Source organism: Arvicola amphibius, chromosome 3 (assembly GCF_903992535.2).
Source record: "Arvicola amphibius chromosome 3, mArvAmp1.2, whole genome shotgun sequence".
Classification (NCBI taxonomy): domain Eukaryota; kingdom Metazoa; phylum Chordata; class Mammalia; order Rodentia; family Cricetidae; genus Arvicola; species Arvicola amphibius.
This window is the reverse complement of record NC_052049.1, coordinates 5,287,925-5,309,903: the sequence shown is the minus strand read 5'-3', so window position 1 is coordinate 5,309,903 and position 21,979 is coordinate 5,287,925. Positions and strand designations below refer to the sequence as shown.

The following is a 21,979-nucleotide window of genomic DNA, read 5'->3' as shown; positions in this document are numbered from 1 at the left end:
GAAAACAGAAACTGAGTTGTTCACATTGTATTTGACAATGTCTGCACTGAATATATTGTATGCACTCGTACACCCTTAAAACTACAATCCACGACAGATTGGAACCTGAAAATCAGTTATCTTAGGTCCTCTTTCACAACCCATCTTCACCACCTTCTTAAATCCTTCTTCATCCCCTAATAGTTAACCTTTATTATTTTTCTCATCTACATAGTACACACATACACATTTCTTCACATATGGTAGTACATGTGTTCCTGTCATGCATTTATGATGAACTACATTCTGCAAGTTGGAAAAATATCTGAATGCCTTATCTGTGTTTAAACAGACATCTTTTTTTTTAATATTTATTTATTTATTTATTATGTATACAATATTCTGTCTGTGTGTATGCCTGCACGCCAGAAGAGAGGCACCAGACCCCATTAGAGATGGTTGTGAGCCTGAGTTTGCTGGGAATCAAACTCAGGACCTTTGGAAGAGCAGGCAATGCTCTTAACCACTTGGAGAAAAACAATAATTGCCTCCCTTGGCCATAGGCAGCCTGCTAGTCGTTGCTAATCCCACAATGTCTTCTTACCTGTCTTTTGATCTCCTTTTCCCTGTCTCAAAGTTAGGGGCACTGGCTAAAGACAGGAAATTTAAAAGACCCTTCGAGATTCATATGCTTGGGGCTGATGTGGGGACACCAAAACCTAGCCTCAAAGACATATGTTCATATATGTGTAATATTAGCAATACTCTGAAATTTCTGAAAGCAATTGTTTCTATGTTTTTGAAAAGTAGAAACCTAAAGAATAGCCAGGCTTGTTGGGACAGAAAGCAAGGCAGACCACAGTCATAAAGCACGGGAATCTCAAGGACAGAGCATAGAAAAAGTGGTCCCACACCCCATAGCCCCCTGTGAGTTGGGAGCGGCCTCCCTGGCTCCGCGGTCTGCTGCATGATTAGGGTTTCAGGAGGGTGAAGAGGTGGAGGGAGACTGCTTGGCTACTGCAGTCATGGCAGCTCCAGCTCGGAGCCTCCTGAGGCCCCACAGGCTGTTATTCTGGGCTGCCTCACCTCGGGCTGTGAGCACATCAAATTTGGGTTCCTTTAAGGTAACCGGAGACTTAATAAAATTTCTTCAGAGCCTGGTGACCTCAAGCGCAGAAGTATCTGGGATCTCTGAGTGTATATTGGCAATTTTTCAGCAATCGGAGAAGTTATCAGGATAACATGATGGATGGTGAATGTCACAACATGTAAAATGTATTAAAATAGAAAGGCCACAAGGTGTTGGGGTGAAGAAATATTTTACAAAATTGTCTTTTTGAGGACCTTCTCAGGCTGAGAGATTAATGTAAGAGAGGTTTTGTGGAATAGATTTTTGTGTACACTGTGAAGCTAGGTTGTTGTTAAGGCAACTTCTGATAGGTTTAATAAAAAGCTAAAGGGCCAATATTCTGGACTTCTGAATCGAGAAGAGATTTAAGCTTCGCTCAGATTTCTGGGAAATGTAGTCACTGGGTCTATGACGTCACAAGACGCGCTTTAGGAAATCACATTTCTGGATTTGGTCTTGACCTGAGCGACTTCCTCAAAGTTGGGCGATAGTCCCGCCTGCTGTGCTTTCCTGTTGCGACTCTGACTTGGAGGTTGGTCCAGGGTGCATCGCAGCCGAGGTACTGTGCGGGGTCGCGGCCGTCATGGAAGGAGCGGATCTGGGCTGGCTGGGAGGGCGGGAGAAGCAGCCTTGGAGGTGCTGTGCTCAACTGGCTGGGACGCCTGAGGTTGCAGGTCAGGGCTGGGGTGAGGACGACAGGGACTGTGCCCTGAGCGATGGTTTCCTTAGGACGCCGCGTGCAGCTCGAATCCGCCTTGGGCTTCTGGGACAAGAGATCAGCCTGGGAGCGCGGAGTAGATGACAGTGCAAGGTCCAGGGTTGCAAGCTAAGGATGGTCAGCTGACTGCCTGCTCCTGACGGGGAGCTGGAAGCTCACTGAGCAGCTTTGGTGGGGAAGCGTGCCTCACTTCTGACCCATTCTCACAGGGGTGCTGTGAGATTTCTCAATATCTTATTTTCATTTATTTATTTGGATTTTCCAAACAGTGTGTCTCTGTAGCTTTGGAGCTTGTCTTAGAACTAGCTTTTGTAGAGCAGGCTGGCTTCGAACTCACCAAAGTCCAACTGCCTCTGCCTCCCGAGTGCAGGTATTGGCCTGTGCCACCAACCCCCAGCTGAGATTTCTCAGTATCTGTAGAGCAGTCGTGGTTTCTGATCCTTCCTTTACTTTGTAACTAGTCTAATGTATGGTCTTGAGGTTTATGAAAAGTTTTTATTCTCCAGTAAACCTCTCTGCCTATGCAATAATCCGAATCAGACCACGTCAAACCAAATTAGAAAAAAAGCCCAGGTTTAATAGATACCAATGCTCCTTGATGGCTTTCCAGCCACCCAGAGAGAGGAGATGGGGAAGACTGGAAAACCATATGTTTGTGCTCTGGGGTGCTATTTAAAATACTCTGTGAGAGTGGTATTGAGCATCTCTGGGGAGGAGGGGGCTTGACATGGAACTTCCACGAAAATATTCCAGATTCTGGCTATATGAATGCAGGGGCTGAAGTGACCTTAACTGAAACATTCCAGATATATGTGTTGTGCCCAGATTACTACCCCTAGAGACCACCAGAGAGGCCCAGACTGTAATAATCAAGGTTTATTTAGCGTAATACGAATTAGTTCAGAACTTGTTTCCAATTCCCCCCCCCCTCCGTTTCAGTGAGTTGGAGGAGTTAGAGCCCCTCTGTGGGGTAAGCTTTTAAAGGTGTGACTACAAAGAGGCCTTTTCTGCTTTGGTAGGGGCACAAGTTCTTTTGATCTGTCCCATCCTGCGGTGTCAGCTAGTTCTTTGTTTTTAGAGCAAAGCCACCCCATTCCTGAGTCAGGCCATCTTTATCGGCCTGTACCAGGTGGTCGGGCATAATTTCTCCGGTGGGAAGGGGGAAGGCCACTATCTTCCTGGGAACAAGCTAGTCTGGGTTTCTATTTTTAAAATATTCTGCTAGGAAATTTCTTCTTGCCCCTTTGAGAATGAGGGGTGAGGGTCTCACACCTGTGGGCATTGCTTGATATAGGGGAGGGGAGAGTCAGGAGTTGGTGGGCTCACAGTTAGCGGGAGCTGTGGCTAGAGAGGCATCCGGTTACCTGCCATCCTGGAGACCTCAGCATCTGTTCCTTAAGGGAGATGAGAAGGCAGGTTGCTGGGAGAACAAATAGATTGTTATTATCCATCCTATGATTGGGGCCAGCCACGGGAAACTGTCAGAACAAGTGGGATGGAGAGGCACCCTGGCACAGGAGAGGCAGGTGAGTGAGGGAGACAGTTTACCTTGTGTTCATTTGCTCTGACGGCTAAAGAACTAAGAAAGGAAAAATATCTGAGGGACCTCAGGTCTCTGGCGGTAAATTCTGGAAGGAAACAGCAAGGTCTGCCAGGACCAGCTGCTATAGAAAGCTGTGACTAGGGGCGAGAGAACACACATACAGCCCACACACAGATGACCCTCTGCAGGAAGAAGGAAACGGAGAACCTGACTCCAGGTGGCATATTAACCTCTGGGTTTCCTTAAAGCTTTGAAAGGTCCTCCATATGTAATGTAGGGCAGACTAACTGTAAAAACGGCAGGATGTCTGCTTGGCCCCCAATGGTTGTGTCAACATCTTGATGTGGCCTTGAGCTTGTTGAGCTGGTCCAGAAGCAGGGTCCCTAGGAACAGGTGAAAAGCTCTCATGGCCTTGTGTTACAGCGCCAGGCTTTTGTGTCAGGCCAGCAGGTGAGGAGAACTCCCAGACCTGTGTGTATCCCTGGGATTTTAGTAACCAGACCTGTGATAGAAAAGAAACGTCAGTCTTGTCTGAGGCACATCCCTGTCATCTCTTGTTTGTGAAGGGTAGACAGGACCCCTCTGGTCCTCCCCTGCAAATTTCAGGGCAGCCTAGGCTACCTGAATCAGTGACAGGGAACATTTCAAGTTTAAAGATGTGGTAAATACTTTCTATGTTGCTTTTCCTTAGACTTACACCAAAGTGTAGCTGTCACTACCTGTTAAAGACCCTGCTCACTGTAGCAGAGAGAGCATTACGGAAAACTGAAACGTACGAATCCAGGGAACTATTGTCTTGTGATGCCCTGACTCAGTAGATACACCACAACACAATTCCTGTGTAGAAGGTCAGGGAATATGTCTGGAGAAAGACCATATTGATTCTGAGAGCTGGGGTCCAGGAAGTCTGGCTTGAATTTGTGTCTTCTAGAAAAGGAAGGGAAGCAGCACCCATGATACCCCAACAATATGAATGCTTGAACAAGCCCTGCACAATGGCAGTGGCACAAGATCCCCTGCAGGGGGCAGTCTGCTGGCTAACAGAGAAGTATAGGCACATGAGGACTGCTAAGAGAGGAGAATTAGTCTTCCCCAGGGCTGAGCCCACTCACTATTTATCCAGTAACAGTGGTCAGTCCCCAAAACACACACACAAGCAACAGTGAACAGACTAGGCCGTTCATATTTATATAGTAGGTATGTGCAGTGTAGATATGTACAATTATGTGCTGTGTGTGTAACAACATTAATTAGAGGAGAGTAAACCATGTACATGAGATGGGTTATTGGGGTACATGAAGAAGTTGCAATGAGGAGATAGAGGGGAAAGTGACATATTTCAATTCAATAATTTTTACAGAAAAATTACACTCTTGCCAATTATGACAGTTGGTAAAACTGGAAGTTATTTCAGGCAGATACAGATAAATAGCACATGATCTCATCAATATGTTAAATGTAATGAATTGAAACTCATATACAATAGAGATTTGTTAAACATAAAGCATTGTAAGTCACAGAAGCTGGAGATGTAATGATTTTTTTTCCATTTATCAGTAATATCAGGAAGCAAATACTTGAACTTCCTTTTTGTGGATTATCATTTTAACTATGTAAAGAGTTTAACTATGGCCGGGCGGTGGTGGCACACGCCTTTAATCCCAGCACTCGGGAGGCAGAGGCAGGCGGATCTCTGTGAGTTCGAGGCCAGCCTGGTCTACAAGAGCTAGTTCCAGGACAGGCTCCAAAACTACAGAGAAACCCTGTCTCGAAAAACCAAAAAAAAAAAAAAAAAAAAAAAAAAGAGTTTAACTATGTATAGAGTAAAGAGGTTTTCCATCTGGTTGTGGAATACTGGTTTCACTATGGAAAGATGTGCTGCATTTGTTTACATTGCCTGCATGAGGCAGCTGATTCATCTCACAGCTAAATGACCAATACCTAGGTGGGAGGTGTAAGCGGGACTTCCATGCAGAGAGAGTAAGGGAAAGGAGGACTCATGGAGGCAGAGACAGAGGGAGACACCAGGGTCCAGGCAGACACAGAGGATGCAGGAAAGTGGGACATACAGAATGAAAGAAAAGTAAAAGCCCCGGGGAAAATGTAGATGAATAGGAACAGGTAAAATTAAGTTATAAGAGGTAGTGGGACAAACATAAGTTAAAGGCCAAGCTTCCATAATTAAAAAGAAGTCTCTGTGTCGTTACTTGGGAGCAGTTGAATAAAAATGTTAACTGCAGGGCTGGAGAGATGGCTCAGAGGTTAAGAGCATTGCCTGCTCTTCCAAAGGTCCTGAGTTCAATTCCCAGCAACCACATGGTGGCTCACAACCATCTGTAATGAGGTCTGAGGCCCTCTTCTGGCCTGCAGGCATACACACGGACAGAACATTGTATACATAATAAATAAATAAACACTTAAAAAATGTTAACTGCACTCCCTGAACAGTGAGTGTTCTGGGTCAGCATGATGGGAGGGAGAAGCCCATGACAGTTTCCCAAATGCTGGATGTGCCTTATGTAGAGTACATTCCAGAAGTCTGGAAGGAAGTGTTTGACGTGTGAAAATACCATAACTGAGAAAGATAATCCAAAGCTTACCCATGAAATTATTATATTATTAATTAATACATAATACCTCATTATTAATTAATTGCTGAAACTTTCTGTAGTGATAAAAAGAAAAAATGATGTGTGATTGTATTTATAGATCATTAACTTTTGAAATGTGAAAATAGCATCAGCGATTCTATTTCTCAGCTATGCACACTGATGCTCAGGTGTCCTGTGTACAAATATGCTTAGGAATACCGCAAACACCTCCATCAGTACCTATCAGAGAAAAGGTAGAAAGGGAAAATGACGAAAACATCAAGTGATGTGTATTCTATTCTAAATTCTCAAGCAGTATTGTTAGTCCTATTCTTGCCTATTTTCTCATCTGATCAGATAGTTAAATGATATTTATTCTGTGAGTTCTTCGCCTTGCCTGCTCCTTCTCATGTCCCGTGTCACTGCCATCTGCATCATTACTGAACTCTGTAGAAATCCTGCGCCCACAGCACAGCCAGAGCTGCTGCATCAGACTTTGTATTTTCATTACACTTCACTGTCATGACTGTGCGCACGAACTGTTGAGAAATCCCTTCTCCTTCACAGTGACTTTCTCCTGTGAGGAATACATATGTGTGTGGTGTGTAGTAGCACATGGCACTTAATGCATGTTCTGTGGATGCATTCATTTTACATGTCTTTCTCAAATGGAGCATGTCCAACTCGGCTTATGGGCTCATTTACCTTTTCTTTATTATCGATGGTCAGCGTGGGATCATGTGACCACTTCAGGCATGTCTGAGGAATATTACTACCTGAATAAGAAACATTTCTAGCTCTCTTTCATCCTGGGACAAATCCGTGATGCCTGTCTGAGGGTTTCTATTGTGCTAAAGCCCATGATGAGAGACAGCTTGGAGAAGAAAGGGATTATTTTAGACTCCAACTCCAGGTGACAGTCCATCACTGAGAGAATTCAAGGCAGGAACCCTAGGCGTGAGGTGGAGAACAGGCCACAGAAGAACACTGCTGACTGAGTCCCCGAGACTGCTTTCCTGTGCCATGTAGAACTGCGTGCCCAGTGCAGGCACCCCCATAGTGGGCTGTGCTGTCTCATAGGAATCACTAGTTCAGAAAATGCCCCCTAGACTTGGCTACAGGACAGTCTTGGTAGAAAATTTTTCAATTATTTCTCTCTTTTCAAATTGGCCCTATCTAGTTTCAGTTCATAGGATAACTATCAAGCTCAATGCATCTTGGCATTTAAATTACTAATGGTTTTAATTAAATTAATGTGTGGTATCACTTGCTGATCTTTATTTCAGGAAATGCTGTCCTTCTGGGATGTGGCCATTGAGTTCTCTCCAGAAGAGAGGGAGTGTCTAGAGCCTGCTCAGTGGAATCTGTACAGGGATGTGATGTTGGAGAATTACAGCAACCTTCTGTTCCTGGGTGAGCATCTTATCTATAGTGACTTCTTATTTCACCCTCAACATATCGCTTCCTTGCTTTGTATGGTTTCTCAGGGGAACATTTCAACAGCCAGTTTTATATCCTTTGTTTTCAAAAAAATTAAGGAAATTGCTATATTAAAAATCATTTTGGGTCTAAAGCGATGGCTTAGTTGTTAAGAGCACTGACTGCTCCTCTAGAGGACCTTTAAGTCATAGGAAACTGCTCTTTTGTTCCTGGCCACCCAGACACAAGTTATCACACAGAAACTATATTAATTACAACACTGTTTGGCCTGTTAGCCCAGGCAGGAAATCCCACATCACCGGCACTCCTATGGTAGCTCACAATTGTTTGTAAACCCAAGGTCTGACATCCCCATGTTGTGTGATGTTTTGATTGTGTTGTGTTCTGACAAATAAAGCTTGATTGGAGTCAGAGGGTTTTCTTACCCGATATGTGAGTCCTGATTTTTTATTCATAATAATTAATTAGATTATCAAATCAACCTCACACAGACTTACTTCTATAGAAAACACTAATGTATATAAAAATTAAAATAAATAATGAAAACAGAAAGATTCCTTACACTGTTTCCTCCTCTCTGTGTTTAACCTTTCTGAGTTGGATATATCTTTCCCTGACTCTAGTGGGACTTTTAGAAATTCAGTGGCATGAGAGGTGGAGCTCACTTTTTACTTGAAGTGTTTTACAATTCAGTTTTACTGTTTTTCCCTTGAAATGAAACTCAGAATCTGCATGTTGTAGACTCCTTCACATGTTGTAGTGATCCTGTCTGAAAACACTTAAGGAACTGATTGTCTGCAGTCATTTGTCACCTCATCTCTGTCCTTACAAGCCAGGTACAGGCAGGGACATGTCAATTCCGAGTAAAAGAACACATAAACAATCTTCTCTCTTATTCTATACACAGGTCTTGCTGTGCCTAAGCCACACCTGGTGACGTTTCTGGAGCAAAGACCAGACCCTTCAGATGGGAAGAGACAAGCAGCAGCCACCGTGCACCCAGGTTTGTAGGAATGAGGGGTTCAGGGGCAGAGTAGAGATCCTGAGATCCAACAGAAAGTCAAGTTTTCCCATTTACCTTGAAGGATGATACTATGGGAATCAATCTTTAGGTCTCTCCTTGTTTTTGTTGTCAAAGCACGTGTCTGAATTTTATGAGGGATTAAGTTATTAATCTTTGGATTTCCCCAATCACAAGCTGTGCTTCTACTTACAGTGACCTCCAAGGTTTTTCCTTTTCTTAAGTCTCCATTGTAGTATAAGACTCAGGGAAATAGAACTCAGAGTTTTAAAGACTGAGAGTCTTTTCTTTTTACAGAGGTTGAGAGCAGACTCAAGCAAAAAAGTCTGTACACATAGTAGTAGTGATAAAGGTAAACCCACAGTTCCATCACAGAGAGGCAGGCAGAGACAGTAGGCTCAACAGTGTTGATTCTGTTGGTCAGAACAATTGGGGGGTTGGAAGCCGCTGTATGAAACTCAGAAAAAAACTGGATGCCACTTTGGGAAGTGCATTCTCCACTGATCTTAGGAAGAGTCAAAGCATTAGCATATCGTTATAAAGGGGATGTATGGGCCCTAGGAATGCTAATTTAACAGAGGCGGTTTGGGTTTTTTCAATATTTTTACCCCCAATTGCTTCAGCATGTCATGACCATTAGACATAGGAAGATTAGGACAGGACAACCTGGAAGGCCTTACACTTTTGATTCAAGAAGCCCATCAAGCCAGTTATTGGTACAGTATTTGTGTGCCTCTCTTTCATCATAGTTAGTAGATTTAAGCGTTCTAGTGAATTGTAAGGCTCCATGGGTTTTTCAGGGTTTTTTTTTTTTTCAAATTTATCATGAACAAGTACTAGTATTTGGATATATAGGCTGTAACAACTTGTTAAAGAAATGCAAACTTATATGTATCAATCTGTTGCTTCCAGATACATCAGTACTGGTAATATGTTTTATTTCAGATACATTCAGGGTTGACACCCTGTGTAGAAGTATAGGAAGCATTATGGCTAATGTTACCATGAGTTAAATTGGATGAAAATATTTTGTGATCACTTCTTCTCAAGGTCTCCTGTTGATTCTCAAATGTCTTCAGTGTATATTTTCATTAGTCTAGGTTTTTAATGGGATCAATACTGATGAGTTTAAGCAGTGTTTTTCATCGGCAACTCTATGGATCAGCTCTGTGCTGGCATCCAATCCCAAATAAGCATACAGTGATTTTATATTAATTATAAATGCTTGAATGACAGCTCAGGCTTATTATAAATTAGGTCTTACATTTTCATTAACCCCTATGTCTTCTACACTCTTACACATGGCAGTACCTTTTCTTCATATTGTGTCTGGCATCTCTCTGAGGAGAGGCACGGCAGTCTGACTAACTTAGGAGAGGTGTGGCATCTTACTGATCCTTCTACCTCACTTCCTCTTCCTGTTCTGTCTACTCCACCCACCTAAGGGGCGGTCTATCAAATGGGCCAGGCAGTTTCTTTATTAGCCAATGAAATCAACTCAAACAGAAGACTCTCCCACATCATTATTGTATGTTTTCCCTTGCTTCTATCAGAATCCTGGTCACTGCTCTGACTCTGCTTTTCTAATGCCAGGATTTCATCAGCCCCCAAAATCCTGCTTAGCCTTAGACATACCATTTTTTTATTAACAATAAAAGCAACACATCTTCACAGTGTAGCAAAAGTTTATTCCACAGCATTTCCCCCTTTTTGTCTAATTGAAAATGATGGTTGTAACTTTAACATAGATAAAAGTATACATAACAAAAAGAGCCTCTCATGTTGTTGGAAGCAAAAACATAACCTCTCTCCTTCCTTTTTTCCTTGTAAAGTCAAGACATGTTAAAAAAAACTATATTGGTTGCTTTAATCCAGCATTTTTCACAATCCAGTGAGTCTCAGCAGCTCTCATTCCTTCATTAGCAGTCAGAAAATCTACAGACAACACAGTAATACATGGATTCCAAACAATCTGTGTATTTTACTTTTTGTGTGTCATAACTTTCATATTGCTTTATTCCCTTTTTAAGGACTTTTGCTTTATTTTAAAAGTGGATATATATCTCCTGACCATCTATACTATTTTTATTTTCTCCCTCACAAGACGTTGTGCATTTTTAAACACTGTAAGACATTTAAAGATTTCTTTACCATCTGGATCTTTCTTTTCTAAACATCTGTAACCTTTTCTGTCTACATGACCCAAACCCAAACTCTGCCACCCATTGCATTGGTGGAACTCAAGCTGGTGGCTCAAATCTGTAGGATGCTGTCACATGGCAGTTTCTTATTTCAGTATCTACCCTTTGTCACATGGCATTTTCGTATTTCAATACAGTATGTTCATCTTTTTCTTCTGCATCTTCTGGCAACTCTACACACTCTGCTATTTTTTTTCCTAGCAGTCTCTCTACCCAGAAAATTCTGCTTAGCCATCCACCCATCAGTTTTTTAATGATGGGAATAATATATATTTTTATTGTACAAAACAATGTTTCACAGCAGAGGAGCTGGTCCAGGTGGCTCTGGCAGGTGACTCAGGACGCCTGCTCTGGGTGAGCTTTCACTGCCCACCTCGCCTCCTCCTCAGGCTGTGTTACTTTTGTCATCTGATGTGGTGGGTCCTCACTTGGCACATGTGACTTAGTTTGAATGAGTGCCCAGAGTTTATCCTGCTGTGCTGACCGTCCCTCTGTCAGAGCCTCGGTCATATCTACCACTTTGCTGATGACTGCTTACAAAATCTGCCATTGACATCTCACCTGTGCGATTACCTTTGTCGAGAGGATGATATTCAAAGCCAGGGTACAGGGCATGGCCCTTTGAACCACCATGAAATTCCCTTAACCAGTTGGGTGGTAGGCATAGGTATGAGGGTCCCCTCAGTATGGTATGCTCAACTATCAGATCAGGAGACTCGGAGTACAGAGAAACTGCAGTGATGGTCTCCATTGCCTGACACATTTAGAATGTGGTGCAGAATCTGAGATCCTCCTCAGCATGAGAGAATCCATCCCTTTCCCATGGAATCATCTTCCCAACATTTAAAGAGTGGGATTTCCTGGTCTGGTTTACAGACTGGAAGGAGAAAGCAGCAGCGAACACTGAACTCCTGTTCCCTAAGCATCCTTATCCTCTCTTGAAACTGGAATGCCATTAATCCATTATTCCTGTGTCCATCTGAGTGAAGGTGGTCTAATCCACCCTGGGTGTCCTGCCGTGCAAGTGTAGTCTAGATTTGACTCTTTTTACTCAAGCATTGAAAAATTCAGTTTCGATAACCAGAATTTTATGTTTTTGTTTTGTTTTGATGTTCTTGTTGTGGTTTTTCAAGACAGTTTCTCTGTAGCCCTGGCAGTCCTGAAGCTGGCTCTGTAGACCAGGCTAGCACTGAACTCAAGAAGATCTTTCTGCCTCTGCTCCTGAGTGCTGGATTTAAAAGTGTGTGTCACCACTCCAGGCCCAATAACCGCTTATTCTAAGTACATCTGATTTTAATATTATTCCATATTAAAGGAAAAAATTGAACTTAAGTTTGTTTCAGTCTCTTACTTTAGGATTTCCTCTGATGACATGTACTGGATAATGGAAGGGTCTTCTGTTTGAGTTGATTTCGTTGGTTAATAAAGAAACTGCCTTGGCCCATTTGATAGGCCAGCCCTTAGGTGGGTGGAGTAGACAGAACAGGATGCTGGGAGTGAGGCAGACACCTTGGGCAATCGCCATGCCTCTCCTCTCTCTGGGTCAGATGCGATGGAGCCAGCCGCCAGGTCAGACATGCTGAATCTTTCCTGGTAAGACACCACCTGTGGTACTACACAGATTATTAGAAATGGGTTAAGCAAGATGTGAGAATTAGATAATAATTCTAAAACTAAAATAATAGGCTAAAACTAATGGGCCAGGCAGTGTTTAAATGAATACAGTTTGTGTGTTGTTATTTCGGGGCATAAGCTAGCTATGCGGGAGCCAGGCAGGATGAAAAGCAGGCCTGCCCACAGCTCATCACTACACAGAGGGCTGGATAATGGAAGGTAGAAATGTTTTTCTCCCTCTAATATTGTGTTTGAAGCCAGCCTGGTCTAGATAGTGAGTTACAGAAGACCAAGGTCTTTATCGAAAAACCTTGTCTTCTAAAACCAAAGCAAACAAAAAGGGAAAGAAGTAATTTTGTCATCTCTTTATTGACAAATTTACATTATGCACAGGTGAATCTGAAGGGTTTTTTTGTTTTGTTTTGTTTTACCATGACTCAATATGTTTCAGGTATATATTCTGGTCTTTCAAATGAAATGTAAAATAATGTCCTGAATATGAACTATGAATTTCATCTTTATGTAGACTGTGTACGGGTGCCAGCATATCTTTTGTACTCCAAAGTAAAAGTATATGTGGCAGTTATAAAAATGTTTATTTAGACTATGTCTCAAATTCACAAAGCCAAAATTAACTTTCTCTTTCCTAGACTCAGGTACTTTCTAATTTTATGTGTGTTCTGCAATACTAAAATCTCTATTCATATGATGAATTTATTTCTGTTGTAGTAAAATACTCTTGCAACTTAGCTATTTTAACTTGAATTATAGGCCATTATGTCTATGTTCTATTTGTATGTTCCATTATTCTACTATAAGTATAGATCATTGCATATACAATATTTTATCATTTATACTTAGTGCCTCTAAGTTTTGAAATGACTCTAGTTTTTCACTGCTTCAGGTATGTATTATAAGTGTTTCTTCTAAAAAGATAAGCATTGTAAGTATGAAGAATATTTTCTAACTTTGTTCATATCTCAACTTTATGCTCAAAAGGAACAACACCCGAAGATTGTAGCATTTTTCTCCAGGCCGTTGATTATAAATCACTACATATTCAATGCCAGAAAAATTCACACAAGGAACAACACCTACAAGTGGAGAATGTAACAAAACCTTCAGCGCAAGTCATCCCTTAGGAAACAAGGACACTCATACTGGAGAGAAACCCTACAAGTGTTGAAGAATGTCACAAAACCTTTAACGTAATGCATCCCTTAGGAGACACAGGAGCTTCATACTGAAGAAAAACCCTACAAGTGTGAAGTATGTCACAAAACTTTCATCATCCCTTAATGCTTAGAAAAAACAAGAGAATTCATAATGGAAAGAAAACCCCTACATGTGTGGAATACTGTGCCAGATGTTTTAACTCATCTGTATCCCCTTAAAAAACATCAGACAATCCATTCTGAAGACTGTCATTATTCCTGTGTACAATGCAGCAAAAGGTTTTCAAATTCTAGGGATCTTCAGCGTCACCAAAGAATTCATACTGGAGAGAAACCCTACAAGTGTGAAGAATGTCACAAAGCCTTTCCTTATCTCTCATCCTTTAGTAGACACAAGAGACTTCATACTGGAGAGAAACCCTACAAGTGTGAAGTATGTCATGAATCCTTTCATTGTCACTCATACCTTAGTAGACACAAGAGACTTCATACAGGAGAGATATCCCTACAAGTGTGATGAATGTCACAAAGCCTTTCATTTTCCTCATCCCTTAGGACTCACATGAGAGTTCATACTGGGAGAGAAACCCTACGAGTGTGAAGAATGTCACAAAACCTTTCATCTTAAGCTCATCTCTTAGTAGACACAAAGACACTTCATACTGGAGAGAATCCCCTACAAGTGTGAAGAATGTAACAAAACATTTCATTGTAACTCATACCTTAGTAGACACAAGAGACTTCATACTGGAGAGAAACCCTACAAGTGGAAGAATGCCACAAAACCTTTCGTTATAACTCATACCTTAGTAGACACAAGAGAGTTCACACTGGAGAGAAACCCTACAAATGTGACGAATGGTCACAAAACCTTTCATTTAAGTCATCTCTCAGTAGACACAAGACACTTCATACTGGAGAGAAACTCTACAAAGGTGAAGACTGTGGCAGATGCTTTTCCTCAACTTTATCCTTTCTATGACATAAAAGAAATACTCATTCTGAAGAGAAACCCTAAAATTGTGGGGAATGTAGCAAGACTTTATTAATCTTAATATCCGTATTCAACACATGATATGTTTAATGCAGGAGAGAAATCCAACAAATGTTTTAGAAAAGTTTACTTCTTCAAACCTGAAACACACATCAGATGATTCAGCCCGCAAACTTCATGAGTGTGTGAATGTGGTAAATCTTTGCCAGCAAATCAGGTATTATCCACCTGAAATAAGTTCACATTTGGAATTCAACATCAGCATGTAGCTTACAAGAGCACAAATACTAAGAATGTCATCAGGAGAACAGCAGAGACTTCTCTTGCTGCCAACTCCCAACCAGTTGTTCAAGCAGTGTATTTGAAACTTGCCATTATTAATAAGTCTCTATCTTCTGTAACTATAAATACTCCATGAAACCTTACCATGTCATAGCTTTGTCCATTGGTTGCCCAGAATATGAGATCTGGGCTATGTCAAAGTTACTGTTGTTTTTCTCACTGGAGTCATCCAAGCTGTTGTAATTCCTCCTTGGTGTGAGAAGCTTCTGCCTCTCTGAGCTAGCAGATTTTTCACCCAGCATTTGATAATCTATATTGATAATCCTTATTGGTAAAATAAAGGACAGAGACAGAGTTAAAACTGTTTTAAAACTCTTACTGTCTAAGATATCCACAGCAAGGAAGCAGCTGTGGCTGCAGAGGTGCCATCATCAGCTGAGGCAGTGATAGTTTCAGGTGCAGCTGCTTTGCCTCAGATAAAAACAGCAGTGCTGTAGAGCAACAATGGCATTAAAGCTCTTGGGGTAACAATCAGTTGCTGACTGCATTTGAAGCTCCTTCTACAAACTGTAACTCATGTGATGTTAATGTTGTGATAAACCTGTGCTGACTGGGTGATAAGTCCTAGGGAGGACTTAATGTTGTCATTCTAATGAGCGGACAGTAACTAAATGAACCCAAGTTCTCAACTTTATACCTACAGTCAGGCACCTCTCAACCCTCTCCAGAATGTATTAGTTGTGTGGTAGATGGAAAAGACTACACAGATGCAAAATGATCAAAGTGAGAGAATATTCATTGTGGGGGTCCTAATCCATAGGTGATACTGTATCACACATTGTAAGTGATTTCCCTTGCACACATCTAAAGCCAAAAGTCCTGGAGAAGAGTTGGGAAGAATGTCAGAGCCAGGTATAGTAGATGTGTGGCCCTGAAGCAGTAGAGATGTTGAGACATTTCTAGAACAGTGAAAACATTGATAGAAATGCTAATACCATTTAATGTATGTATATTCTGTGACTATGACTATGTGGATAACACATAAGCTGAACCCCCAGCATACAACAAGCATGGGTGCATAAGGCCCTCACTGTCTCACCTCAGTGGAGGAACTCTGGCAATTGCTGACTCCTAAGGAAGACAATCGACTGGTTATCTCCAGGTTCCACTAACTCTTCTGCACCCCTAACATTGAGGAAACACTAAGTGCATTGAAGAAATAACAAAGAAAATGCCGAGCATGTTGTGAGAGCAATGCTGTTTTTTCAAAGTAAGAAGTAATAGATGAAGGAATATGGAACTTTAAGTAAAAGATATGCAACGTGCATGTATTAAATTCTCCCCAAATATCATTTTAAAGTTTGTTGGTTTTGTACATGTCCAAACTTATTTTAGCAGTGATTACAGTACCTGAATCTGGCTGTCATGAAGTTACAGTGGATCAGCACCCTTACAGGGAAGGCCTCACGAGGAGCAGGTGAGAGGACTCCCCGAAGGGCTCAGATGCAGGGACTAAGAAGCTCTGCCTCAGTGTAACCCTCAGGGAAGAGACAGGGATTGCTTTGAGGGATGAGTCAACCCTTGTATCCTCCCCTTGACTTTGTCATGCCTACAACAGAGGAACGATGTACAGGGCTTCTCCACCCTCCCCCCCTCTCCTACATCCACAGTGATCACAGCTGCCTTAGTTCCTGCTCATCCATCATCATAAAGTGGGGAAGCACATAGCCGTCAACTGAACTTGGTGGGTAGAAAGTTACAAAAGACCTATCCTATAATTCCTATCATTGAGTTTTTTAAAACAGTTCATTAACATGTAAATGTGCAAATTAGAGGAAACAGAGAAATGTGCTTCTCACTTCAATTCATCTCAGTTAATAACCAAGAATGGCTTCTGTGTAGAAAGGCTATTTTTTTTTAATTTCATGCAAATTTATTTAAATATAAATTTATTTAAGTCACTTTGGTCCAGCATGTCCTTGGGTTTCACCACTCATGGACTGCTCTGCTGTGAGGTAGCCAAGCTCAACTGCCCTTTCCCTTAAGGTTGATCCTTCCTTGTGTGCGGTCTTAACAGGCTTTGCTGCTTTGTCATACCAGATAGGAGGATTAAGAGCTGTCACCACCATTAACCACTCATTCATTAGCTTGTTGAGCTTATCTCAGTATTGGTCTTGGAATTCTTTTTATTTATAATTTATTGAGCTCTACGTTTTTCTCTGCCCCACACTGCATCTCCCCTCCCCCCCTTCAGTCCTCCCCCAAGGTCCCTGTGTTCCCAATTTACTCAGGAGATCTTGTCTTTTTTCTACTTTTTTACTTCCCATGTAGATCAGATATATGTGTGTCTTTCTTAGTGTCTACAGTGTTTGTCTAAATTCTCTGGGATTGTGGTTTGTAGGCTGGCTTCTTTGCTTTATGTTTAAAAACCACCTATGAGTGGTACATATGATAATTGTCTTTCTGTTTTCTGGGTTACCCTCACTCAAAATAATGTTTTCTAACTCTATCCATTCTCCTGCAAAATTCAAGCTGTATTTTTTTTTTCTGCTGTATTGTACTTCATTGTGTAAATGTACCACATTTTCCTTATCCATTCTTCGGTCGAGGGGCATTTAGGTTGTTTCCAGGTTCTGGCTATGACAAACAAAGATGCTATGAATTTAGTTGAGCACATGTCGTTGTGGCACAATTGAGCCTCCTTTAGATATATACCCAAAATGGTATTACTGGGTCTTGAGGAAGGTTGTTTCCTAATTTTCTGAGAAATCACCACACTGATATCCAAAGGGGTTGTACCAGCTTGCATTCCCACCAGCAATGCAGAAGTGTTCCCTTTTCCCCACAACCTCTCCAGCATAAGTTTTCATCAGTGTTTTTGATCTTGGCCATTCTTAACAGGTGTAAGATGGAATCTCAGAGTTGTTTTGATTTGCATTTCTCTGATGACTAAGGACGATGAACATTTCCTTAAGTGTCTTTCAGCCATTTTAGATTCTTCTATTGAGAGTTCTCTGTTTAGGTCTGTACTCTGTCTGATGTGGGGTTAGTGAAGATTCTTTTCCCATTCTGTAGGCTGTTGTTTTGTCTTGTTGACCATGTCTTTTGCTTTACGAAGCTTTTCAGTTTCAGAAGTCTCCCATTTATTGTTCTCTCAGGGTCTGTGCTGCTGGGGTTCTATTTAGGAAGTGGTTCCCTGTGCCAGTGCGTTCAGTGTACTTCCCACTTTCTCTTCTATCAGGTTCAGTGTGGCTGGCTTTATGTTGAGGTCTTTGATCCATTTGGACTTGAGTTTTGTGCATGGTGATAGATAAGTGTCTATTTTCATCCTTCTACATATTGATATCCAGTTATGCCAGCACCACTTGTTAAATATCCTTTTCTTTTCCATTTGATATTTTTTTGCTTATTTATCAAATGATAGAGGACCTCATGGCTAATAAAGAAAACTGACTGGCCCAGTGATGGGCCAGCCCTTAGGTGGGCATAGTAGACAGAACAGAATGCTGGGCAGGGAAGGTAATAACTCGCCATGTCTCATGCTCTCTGAGACAGACTGCACATGCCTCTCCTCAGGGAGATAGACAAGATGGAGCCAGCCACCAGGTCAGACATGCTGAATCTTTCCTGGTAAGACACCACTCGTGGTGTTACACAGATTATTAGATATGGGTTAAAGCAAGAGATGTGAGAATTAGCTAACAAGAGGCTGGAACTAGTAGGCCAGGCAGTGTTTAAAAGAATACAGTTTCTGTGTAATTATTTCGGGTAAAGCTAGCTGGTGGTTGGGAGCCGGGCGGCGGGAAGCCAGCCCGCAGCTCCACACTACAATCAAAGATCAGGTGTTTGAAGATGTGTGGATTGATATCCGGGTCTTCTATTCAGTTCCATTGTTCCTCCTGTCTGTTCTTATGCCAATACCAGGCTGTTTTCACTACTGTAGCTTTGTAATGGAGTTTGAAGTCAGGAATTGTGATGCCTCCAGAAACACTTTTATTGTACAGGATTGTTTGACTATCCTGGGTTTTTTGTACTTCCATATGAAGTTGAGTACCGTTCTTTCGAGCTCTTTGAAGAATTTTGCTGGGATTTTGATGGGCACTTGAATTGAAGAAAAATCAGTATCTTAGGTGCTCTTCACAATCCATGTTCACTACCTGCTTAAATCCTTCCCTCATCCCCTAATATTTAACTTTATTCTTTTTTCTCATTACATAGTACACACCCATACATATTCTTCACATATGGATAGTACAGTATTTCTGTCATGCATTTTTATGGTGAATACATCGGCAAGAACTTGGAAAAAACTGATTGAATGCATTATCTGTGTTTATTCAGACACCTTTTTTTTTCTTTTTTTTCTTTTTTTTTTTTTGTTTTTTGGTTTTCGAGACAGGGTTTCCTGTAGTTTCTAGAGCCTGTCCTGGAGCTAGCTCTTTAGACCAGGCTGGCCTCGAACTCAGAGATGCCGCCTTCTTGCCTCCCGAGTGCTGGGATTAAAGGCGTGCGCCACCACCGCCCGCCTTATTCAGACACCTTTATACCTGGAGATAAACAATGACGGCCTCCCTTGGCATAGCAGCCTGCTAGCTGTTGTTAATCCCACAATGTCTTCTACCTGTCTTTTTGATCTCCTTTTCCCTGTCTCAAGTAAGGGGCACTGGCTAAGGACAGGAAATTTAAAACAACCCCTTCGAGATTCATATGCTTGGGGCTGATGTGGGATCACCCAATTCCTAGCCTCAAAGACATATGTTCATATATGTGTAGTATTAGCAATACTCTGAAAGCAATTGTCCTCTATGTATTAAAAGTAAAAATATAAAGAGGAGTAGCCAGGCTTGTTGGGAAAGAAAGCAAGGCAGACCACAGTCATAAAGCACGGAAAATCTCAAGGGCAGAGGGAATATCCTCCCACAGTTAGAGGAGGGAGACCTGAGGGCCTATTAAGAACAGCTGGCATTAGGGACCCAGTATAACTTCTCTAGCTAGAGAGCCGCACCACTAAGGTGCCCCCCAGCATAGAAAAAGTGGTCCCAAACCCCCATAGCCCCTGTGAGTTGGGAGCGGCCTCCCTGGCTCCGTGGTCTGCTGCATGATTAGGGTTTCAGGAGGGTGAAGAGGTGGAGGGAGACTGCTTGGCTACTGCAGTCATGGCAGCTCCAGCTTGGGAGCCTCCTGCGGCCCCACAGGCTGTTATTCTGGGCTCCCTCACCTCAGGCTGTGAGCACATCGAATTTGCTTTGTTTCCCATCCATCCATGGGTTCCTTTAAGGTAACCAGAGACTTAATAAAGTTTCTTCAGAGCCTGGTGACCTCAAGCGCCAAAGTATCTGGGATCACTAAGTGCATATTGGCACTTTTTTAGCAATCGGAGCAGTTATCAGGATAACATTATGGATAATGAATTTCATAAGAATGTAAAATGTATTCAAACAGAATGACCACTAGGTGTTGGGCTGAAGAAATATTTTACAAGTTTTTTTTGGGGGGTGCCTTCTCAGGTTAAGAGAGTAGTTAGTGTAAGAGACGTTTTGTGGAATAGATTTTTGTGTGTACACTGTGAAGATACATTGTCATGTCAACTTCTTAATGGCTTAATAAAAAGTCTAAATGGCTAATAACCCTGACTTCTGGTTAAAGAGGCTTTGGGCAGGATAAAGACAGAATATCTTGAGAGACACCAAGGGAGCAAGACATGAAGGGGAAGAGGTAAAAGCCGGGAGTCATGGGTATGGATGGTAGTTCCTCGTTTTCGCTTCTAATAACCCAATCTTAAGGGTTATATAATTGTAAATTCTTATCCAATATAAAAGAGTTATTACTACCAGCTCTTTACTTTTTCAGTTAACCCTATTCCTCAGTTTACTCATTGCCACTGGGTGGTCCTTATCTAGCATGACACATTCATGTCCCTGCTCCCTCTGCATTGGCTCATGACTCCTGCTCTGCCCTTCTTCCCATCATCTGTAGTGTGCTCATCACACCTATCCTTCCTGCCAGGCTAACTGGCCAATAGTGTTGATTAAACCAAGTTGAGTACAAATCTTTACAGTGTACAAGAGGATTATACCACCAAAAATGTGGTAGACAACCATAGACGAAGTGAAATAGGTAATTTAAGTCATAAGAGACAGTGGGGTAAAGTCTAAGCTATAAACTGAGCTTTTATAACTCCTCTGGGAGTTAGAAGAAGTTAACAAACACATGGACTTCTCCCGTAACTAAAAAGTTACATTAAAATTGAAGGGGCGTTGATTGTCTGTGACCATTTCTATCTATACATTTTTGATAGATTGGTCTATATAGCTAAGGAAATACTTTGTCTTTAAACAAACAGACACTACAGAGGTTACAGGGTAGGGAATAGGTGAAGTAGCAGACCTCATGTATAAACCGTATAGACATGCAAGTGCCAAGACCAAGGATTTCCACAAGAAATGTCTGATATTGCAGAAAACTGGAAACAGTATGGATGTTTCTTAATGTATTTCTAAGTAACAAGGACAAACATGGTCATGCAAACACACATGAAACCAGGACAGATTGGATGTTAGTATCTAAGTATCTCTTCATGTTCAGATTAATCTCCAGGGACTCTACAGATTTCTATCATCATGTTCTATAAAGTCAATGTTCCAAGGTAAGGCATGGTAATAAAGATATGTAATCTTTCAACTCCCTTCTGGGACAACCAGTGTCTTGTGACATCCCTATGGTATACCTGACTTCAACTCAGTCATCCAGGATGCATGACAGTCCACTTGAGGAGATCTCAAATGCCTTAGACAAACTTCTGCTAATGTCTACCAACGAAAGTTAGTAGTAGATCACTGAGGAAAAGAAGATACTCTCTAACTGTGTCTGGTGACTGCTCTGAGTCTGTGCTTCCTGTTCCCATCATTCTCTCTGTGTCAGGTTGTCTCATCCAATCTCTTCTTGCCCTGCTACTAGCCAATCAGTTTCTCATTAACAATGAGCATAATCCAAATAGGGATAAGCAATTGTTTGAATTACAAAGTCAAGAGACTTTGGGCATTGACTGTCTTCTGACTATAGAGTCTAAGGGATACTGAGTATGGATTGCCTTTCCTAGGAAGAGAGGAAAGTGAAACTCTCAGGGGTTTCCAGGGTGGAAGTTATGGTGGGTAGTAAGGTATTTCAGCGTCAAATTCTAATAAGATTACTTGATACTTCTGTAGTGTGGAGCTGCAGGCAGGCCTGCTTTTCTTCCCACCCGGCTCCTGCATGGTTAACTTTACACCCGAAATAACAACACACAAATTGTA

General features: G+C 41.7%; 2 protein-coding genes and 1 pseudogene across 3 annotated transcripts in view; all 3 read left to right on the top strand.

Moving 5' to 3' along the window:
* Positions 1-1,530: 1,530 nt before the first annotated feature.
* LOC119810827 (zinc finger protein 58-like) lies at positions 1,531-13,392 on the top strand. Of its 2 annotated transcripts, XM_042054628.1 has the most exons (5): positions 1,531-1,667; positions 7,247-7,373; positions 8,308-8,403; positions 8,719-8,773; positions 13,236-13,333. In XM_042054628.1, exons 2-4 carry the CDS (start codon positions 7,250-7,252, stop codon positions 8,757-8,759), a joined length of 261 nt encoding a protein of 86 aa, XP_041910562.1. In that variant the 5' UTR covers positions 1,531-1,667; positions 7,247-7,249; the 3' UTR covers positions 8,760-8,773; positions 13,236-13,333. The 2 variants fall into 2 exon arrangements, with proteins under 2 accessions (XP_041910562.1, XP_041910561.1); XM_042054627.1 differs by lacking the exon at positions 8,719-8,773 and having other exon boundaries at positions 13,236-13,392.
* LOC119810817 (zinc finger protein 58-like) overlaps positions 1,579-21,979 on the top strand; it is a 34,268-nt gene continuing 13,867 nt past the window's right edge. Inside the window, exon 1 of the mRNA XM_038324480.1 lies at positions 1,579-1,667. The gene's annotated coding sequence lies outside the window, so the exon portion shown is untranslated. The remainder of the gene's footprint in view (positions 1,668-21,979) is intronic.
* Positions 13,563-14,393, top strand: LOC121677112 (annotated as a pseudogene).

Coding starts and splice junctions, on each gene's coding strand:
- LOC119810827 (XM_042054627.1), top strand. CDS start 7,250: ATGCTGTCCTTCTGGGATGTGGCCATTGAGTTCTCTCCAGAAGAGAGG. Junction 7,374..8,307: donor CAGCAACCTTCTGTTCCTGG/GTGAGCATCTTA, acceptor TTCTATACACAG/GTCTTGCTGTGCCTAAGCCA. Junction 8,404..13,235: donor AGCAGCCACCGTGCACCCAG/GTTTGTAGGAAT, acceptor TATGCTCAAAAG/GAACAACACCCGAAGATTGT.